Source organism: Oncorhynchus gorbuscha, linkage group LG22 (assembly GCF_021184085.1).
Source record: "Oncorhynchus gorbuscha isolate QuinsamMale2020 ecotype Even-year linkage group LG22, OgorEven_v1.0, whole genome shotgun sequence".
Lineage (NCBI taxonomy): Eukaryota > Metazoa > Chordata > Actinopteri > Salmoniformes > Salmonidae > Oncorhynchus > Oncorhynchus gorbuscha.
The window spans coordinates 34,058,472-34,064,868 of NC_060194.1; the positions used below are offsets into that span (position 1 = coordinate 34,058,472).

Sequence of the window (6,397 nt, forward strand, 5' to 3'; positions counted from 1 at the left end):
GGGCACTGCGCATCTTTTCTGTTCTCCACGTGTATTTGTGCGCAGACTCATTTAACAGACCAACCAACATAAACAAGCAACGGAAACATTTTAAATCAAGCCCAACGTTTAGCCCACCTATCTGTGCCAAGTTTCTCCACACAGTCCAGGAATCTCTAAGCAGGTTTAGGGGTCTTTTAGAAGTGCCCTTTCCGTTTTCAATGCGTGGATTGGTCACAGTGAAGCTCATTTGCATGCGCCGCCCATATAAATCATCCCACTGCAGCCCTCTCGCACTGGGAGAGCAAACCTCCGAGAGTGCAAAGCAGAGAGCGCGAGAGAAAGAGAATGAGCGCGTACTAAAACTAAGGGATTATTATCGCAGCATCCTAATAAGAAAACTGGCTTGCCCAACGAGAGAGGGCGAAATTCAACTTGAAAAGTGCTTTTGTTTTAATAAATAGTTGAGTTAAGTGCAGCCAGTTCAGTGGGTTTTAATTGTGTTAAATCGGCAGAATGTGTATGAGAGGGTGGAACTGGTGGGTGCTGGTGGGCATCCCACTGGCTGTCCTGCCCACTCTCACGCAGGGAAAGACAGTGAAGTACGAGACATTTGAGGAAGACGCCCCGGCAACTGTCATTGGAAACTTGGCCAAGGACATTTCATCCAGCCCCTCCTCCGGCTCCAAGACAAATTTCAGGATGATGAAACAGTTCAACTCGTCTTTTATCCGTTTGAGGGAGAGCGACGGACAGCTGACTATCGGAGAGAGAATTGACAGAGAGAGAATCTGTAAACACACCCTTCACTGCCTCGTCGCCTTTGATGTGGTAAGCTTTTCCAAAGAGCAGTTCAAACTCATCCACGTCGAGGTAGAGGTCAAGGACATCAACGACAATTCCCCCGAGTTTCCACGGAAAGAGTCGAGTCTGGAGATCTCCGAAAACACAGTGGTGGGCACGCGGATCCCGTTAGACTTCGCTGTGGATGAAGATGTGGGGGTGAATTACATCCAGAGCTACCAGATCTCCGTTAACAGTCACTTCACCATAGACGTGCTCAGCAGAGCCGACGGGGTTAAATATGCGGAGCTCGTGCTCATGAAAGAGCTGGACCGTGAGACACAGTCTTCCTATGCGCTCCAGCTGGTTGCTATGGACGGTGGCAACCCGTCCCGCACGGGATCCACGCGCATCAACATCAAGGTGAAAGACTACAATGACAACAGTCCCTTGTTCGACAGGAGCAGTTTTACAGTGGACCTCCCTGAGGATGCACCAGTAGGGTTTCTCTTACTGGACCTGAACGCAGAAGACCCGGATGAGGGGCTGAATGGGGAGGTAGTGTATGGTTTTGGTCACCAGGTGCCATCCGAGATAAGACAACTTTTCAGAGTAGACCGCAAAACGGGAAGGCTCACCCTCGAGAGCCCCATTGACTTTGAGAGCAAGAAAACGTACGAATTCAATGTCCAGGCGGCTGACCTGGGTCTGAACCCAAGCCCGGCCATCTGTAAGATAGTGGTGCGGGTCCAGGACGTTAACGACAACGCTCCAGAGATCTCCATCACTCCTATGACGTCCATCACGGCGGGAATCGCCTATATCACGGAGGCTGCATCGCGCGAGAGTTTTGTAGCGCTGGTCAGCACCTCTGACATGGACTCTGGAGCTAACGGACAGGTGCACTGTACGCTCTATGGCCACGACCACTTCAGGCTGCAGCAGGCGTACGAGGACAGCTTCATGATAGTGAGTACGAGCCCGTTGGACCGGGAGAAGATCCCTGAGTATAATCTAACAGTGGTGGCAGAGGACTTGGGCTCCCCACCGTTCAGAACCATCACCCAGTACACCATCCGGTTGATGGACGAGAATGACAATGCCCCTGTGTTCAGTAAATCGGCGTATGAAGTGGCTGTGGTGGAGAATAACACCCCGGGGGCCTACATCACCACGGTGGTCGCCAGGGACATGGACTTGGGACACAACGGGAAGGTGATCTACAAGCTCGCTGACACCTACGTCACGGGCTCCCCGGTGTCTACGTTCGTCTCACTGGACCCCGCGAGCGGCTCCATTTACGCACTCAGGAGCTTCAACTATGAAGTCATGAAACAGCTCGAACTCTGCATCACAGCCAGCGACGGTGGGTCCCCGCCCCTCACCGGAACCGCAAGCATTCATGTCAGGATAGTGGACCAGAATGACAACGCACCTGTCATCAACCAGCCCGCACTAAATAATGGGTCCTCTGAGATTCTGCTGCCCCGGGACGCACCCTCAGGCTACGTCATCACCCGGGTGGAGGCGCGAGATGCTGATGAGGGCGTGAACGCAGAGCTGTCCTATAGACTGGCATCTGGAGAGGGTTCCGTGTTCTCCGTTAGCAAGGCCACCGGAGAGGTCTACCTCAACCGCGAGCTCAGCCACGATGTGGACGAGACCCTGCGTATGACCGTCACTGTGAGTGACAATGGGAGACCTGCGCTCACCGCCACCGCCACGCTTCATTTCCTCATCATTGTGGGCGCCCCGCCGAATGACAGGACGGTGTACTGGGCAGGCAGCGGGGAGCACGCACAGTGGGACCTGTCAGTGGTGATTATCATCGTCCTCGCGGGGAGCTGCACGCTCCTGCTGTTAGCCATCATCCTCATCGCCACCACCTGCAGCCGGCGGAAACGGGACAAGACTGGAGATGACACCGACTCGTACGGGGAGAAGGAGAGTCTGGAAAGGGGCAAGAACATCAGCGACAATCCACTGCTGCCTCTCCATGGAACCGTGGGAGGGTTTGAAGCTCACACCTTCTCTAGCCAGCCCGGGTTTACTGGGGGACACACTGGCAGCAGCGACCTGTGCTCCACCTCTGAGGATGGGAGAGAGGCACCATGCGTCTACGAACCGGACAGCAAACCCAAGGTGAGATGCTGTTTTTAATCTAGGCCTACTACCACCCTTTGTCTGTTTCTCTTTGTCTCTCTCTCTCTCTCTCTCTCTCTCTCTCTCTCTCTCTCTCTCTCTCTCTCTCTCTCTCTCTCTCTCTCTCTCTCTCTCTCTCTCTCTCTCTTTGTCTCTCTCTCTCTCTCTCTCTCTCTTTGTCTCTCTCTCTCTCTCTCTCTCTCTCTCTCTCTCTCTCTCTTTGTCTCTCTCTCTCTCTTTGTCTCTCTCTCTCTCTTTGTCTCTCTCTCTCTCTTTCTTTGTCTCTCTCTCTCTTTGTCTCTCTCTCTCTCTCTCTCTCTCTTTCTCTCTCTCTCTTTGTCTCTCTCTCTTTGTCTCTCTTTGTCTCTGTCTCTCTCTCTCTTTTGTCTCTCTCTCTCTTTCTCTCTCTCTCTCTGTCTCTCTCTCTCTCTCTCTCTCTTCTGTCTCTCTCTCTCTCTTTGTCTCTCTCTCTCTCTTTGTCTCTCTCTCTCTCTTTGTCTCTCTCTCTCTCTCTCTCTTTGTCTCTCTATCTCTCTTTGTCTCTCGCTCTCTCTCTCTCTCTCTCTCTCTCTCTCTCTCTCTCTCTCTCTCTCTCTCTCTCTCTCTCTCTCTCTCTCTCTCTCTCTCTCTCTCTGTGCTCTCAGCCACATACAGTGCTATTGTATTGTGTTGCTGTCCATGGTGCTGAACTATGTGTGTGTTTCTCTCTCTGCTCCACAGGGCTACTCCACTCTGCCCGGCTACGGTAACAGCTACAATAATGGTAAAGAGGCAGTCAGACCAATCACAATCTGGAAGGGCAACTCCTACACCACCATCTCCGCGAGAGACCCCGCGTTCAGCGGGAAGGACAGCGGGAAAGGCGACAGTGACTTTAACGACAGTGACAGTGACATCAGTGGCACCGACCTGAAGAAGGAGGGGGTACAGGTACACCCCATGGGCTGTCACAGTGGTAAGAGACCATTATATTAATTTGAATGAAATCGGTGTGTATGGAATTTTGCTTTTGTTGTTGGTCGCACAAGTAGCCTAACCTCTTCCCTTCCCTCCTCTCTCTCTTTCTCAGGTCTATGGGCATGTACCAGTGAGTGTAAGGTTCTGGGCCACTCTGACCGCTGCTGGAGCCCCTCGGCTGTCCGTGCTCACATTGGTCCCTCACTCGTTCCCACCCCCACCAGCCAGACTGTCTCCTCCTTCAACAGCTTTTCCAAGACTGCCTCGCTGCCCCGGGACTCGCTCCGGAGGGATAACTATTACCAGGCGCACATCCCCAAAACAACGGGCCTGCAGAGCGTGTATGAGAAGGTACTACATAAGGAATATGACTATGTCCTGGTCACTCCTCCCAGACCCTTGAGAGTTCAGGAGATTAGTGACATCACTATCCCAGTCTATAGTCCCACCACAACACGGTGTCCCAGCAATGAAGTCTAAAAAAGAACTTAGTTCGCAGCTTTCCAAAAAACGGTTTAATTGATTAAATCATGTCAATGAGAATCACATGTTGCTTACTAATGTATGAGATTATTGTGGGAAGAATATGTAAATTCGTTTATATATCCAAAATAATATTTGTGTATTTTGCATTTTTAAGTGTTTCATTGTAAAAGTCACATTTGGAGTTTATATCCAATCACTTTAAAGACTTTGTTGGACATACTGTGTAATTTATGCAAGGATTTGTATATAAAGAGTTTATTTTTTATAAAAATCATAATAAAAAAATCGAAGATGTGTACATATTAATTGTAATTATACTCGATTCAAAGGCATGACTTCTATTTAAATGGCCCAGAAACCACGGTTTTAGGCTGGAGACCCAACGTACAAGTTGATAATTATGTATGAATTCATTTGAATGCAATAATGTAACAATTGTTTAGATTTTGTATCACGATATTCGAAAGAAAATAAACATTGAAATACTGTTTTGCAACCTTAGTAATCTTTTCCTACATTGTTTCTGTGCACTCCTGCATTATAGCCTATTTGTGCAAGTCATGCTGCTCTTGGTTTTAGAGGAATAAGGGAGCTAAATAAAAAGGGCTTCTATATTATTAAATAGAGGCATAATCCTTCGTCAAGACATTATGCCCCTTCTGACAATGAAATTCATTGCCCTCATCTATTCTGCAATTTGCAGAAGAGAGGTGTCGCTATTGTAAAAGCTGTGCGCTCAGTAGTTGTCATTCAGTGACAGGACAGTTTAGGAGTGAGGGATGAAATAACACCTAAAAGTGAATACAAAATACGAACCCCGACTACTCGTCTCATCCACATTTGATTGAAGATTGACTTTGACTACTACTTTGACTGTGCTCGCTAGAGGCAAAAAGTTGTAACCAAACAAGCTAATCAATCAGATTAAATTTAACGGAATCCTCTGCTCATATTATAGTCTCCAGGAGTTAGTTTCTCTGTCTAAAGAGTCAAATAGTCTGTGGACCACATCAAGGCGTAGAATCACAATCAGTTGCGCACACATACTCAAAATGCACGTTGCCAAATGCGCGCCAATGCGTAAAAGGGCCTTGGTACATTTGGATAGGGAACTGTTTACGCATGGATTGACTATCGCCTATAACCACATGGTGTAATGAGGATGGATCAATCAGTGCACATAAGCATTCCGGGGGGGGATTTGTTCCCATGGATCTTGCCTTAGTGGCAGAAATATGGTATCATCAGCTCGAGACAAGATGACACATTCCACAGGATCCACCGCTGAATTTAGGCAACTTTAGAACTGAGTGAGAGAGAGAGAGAGAGAGAGAGAGAGAGAGAGAGAGAGAGAGAGAGAGAGAGAGAGAGAGAGAGAGAGAGAGAGAGAGAGAGAGAGAGAGAGAGAGAGAGAGAGAGAGAGAGAGAGAGAGAGAGAGAGAGAGAGAGTGACTACTGTAAGAGCAGCTCAGGTATCCCACCTGACTGAACATATGTTCCAGGGTGCCTTTAGATCCGCTGTGCACGTTCACGTTCGTGTTCCACCTACAGAACAAGGCCTTCGTGTTCCACCTACAGAACAAGGCGTTCGTGTTCCACCTACAGAACAAGGCGTTCGTGTTCCACCTACAGAACAAGGCGTTCGTGTTCCACCTACAGAACAAGGCGTTCGCGTTCCACCTACAGAACAAGGCGCGTTCCCGTCTGGATTAGGACTAGAGAAATAGTGCATCATGTGTGCCTGTCAAACGTAAATACACACATTATGACAAATGATTTCTAAGATTTTGTAGTCCTACACTGCCTGTATTTGAGTGCCTCTGCCAAGAGATCTGGAGATGTTTTACACAGAAGTTAATGAATGCACTTGCCCTGTGGTTGGTTCAAGACCCGAACAGGCTGTTCTTCCTCAGTCTACTCAAAGCCTTAACACCGTCCTACTCTGCATTCCTTATGGAACCCCTGTTGTGAGGCCAACAGAGTGACAGAATTTGAAAACGCATACCGTCCACCATGTCGTTTCCCAGGCCGGTAATATAACACGCCTCTC

At 48.8% G+C, this 6,397-nt stretch overlaps 1 protein-coding gene across 1 annotated transcript; it reads left to right on the forward strand.

The window, feature by feature from the left end:
* Positions 1 to 289: 289 nt before the first annotated feature.
* LOC124009970 (protocadherin-8-like) lies at positions 290 to 4,835 on the forward strand. The gene is made up of 3 exons (XM_046322239.1): positions 290 to 2,904; positions 3,625 to 3,859; positions 3,974 to 4,835. Exons 1-3 carry the CDS (start codon positions 496 to 498, stop codon positions 4,339 to 4,341), a joined length of 3,012 nt encoding a protein of 1,003 aa, XP_046178195.1. The 5' UTR covers positions 290 to 495; the 3' UTR covers positions 4,342 to 4,835.
* Positions 4,836 to 6,397: the final 1,562 nt, after the last annotated feature.

Coding starts and splice junctions, on each gene's coding strand:
- LOC124009970 (XM_046322239.1), top strand. CDS start 496: ATGTGTATGAGAGGGTGGAACTGGTGGGTGCTGGTGGGCATCCCACTG. Junction 2,905..3,624: donor AACCGGACAGCAAACCCAAG/GTGAGATGCTGT, acceptor TCTGCTCCACAG/GGCTACTCCACTCTGCCCGG. Junction 3,860..3,973: donor CCCCATGGGCTGTCACAGTG/GTAAGAGACCAT, acceptor TCTCTTTCTCAG/GTCTATGGGCATGTACCAGT.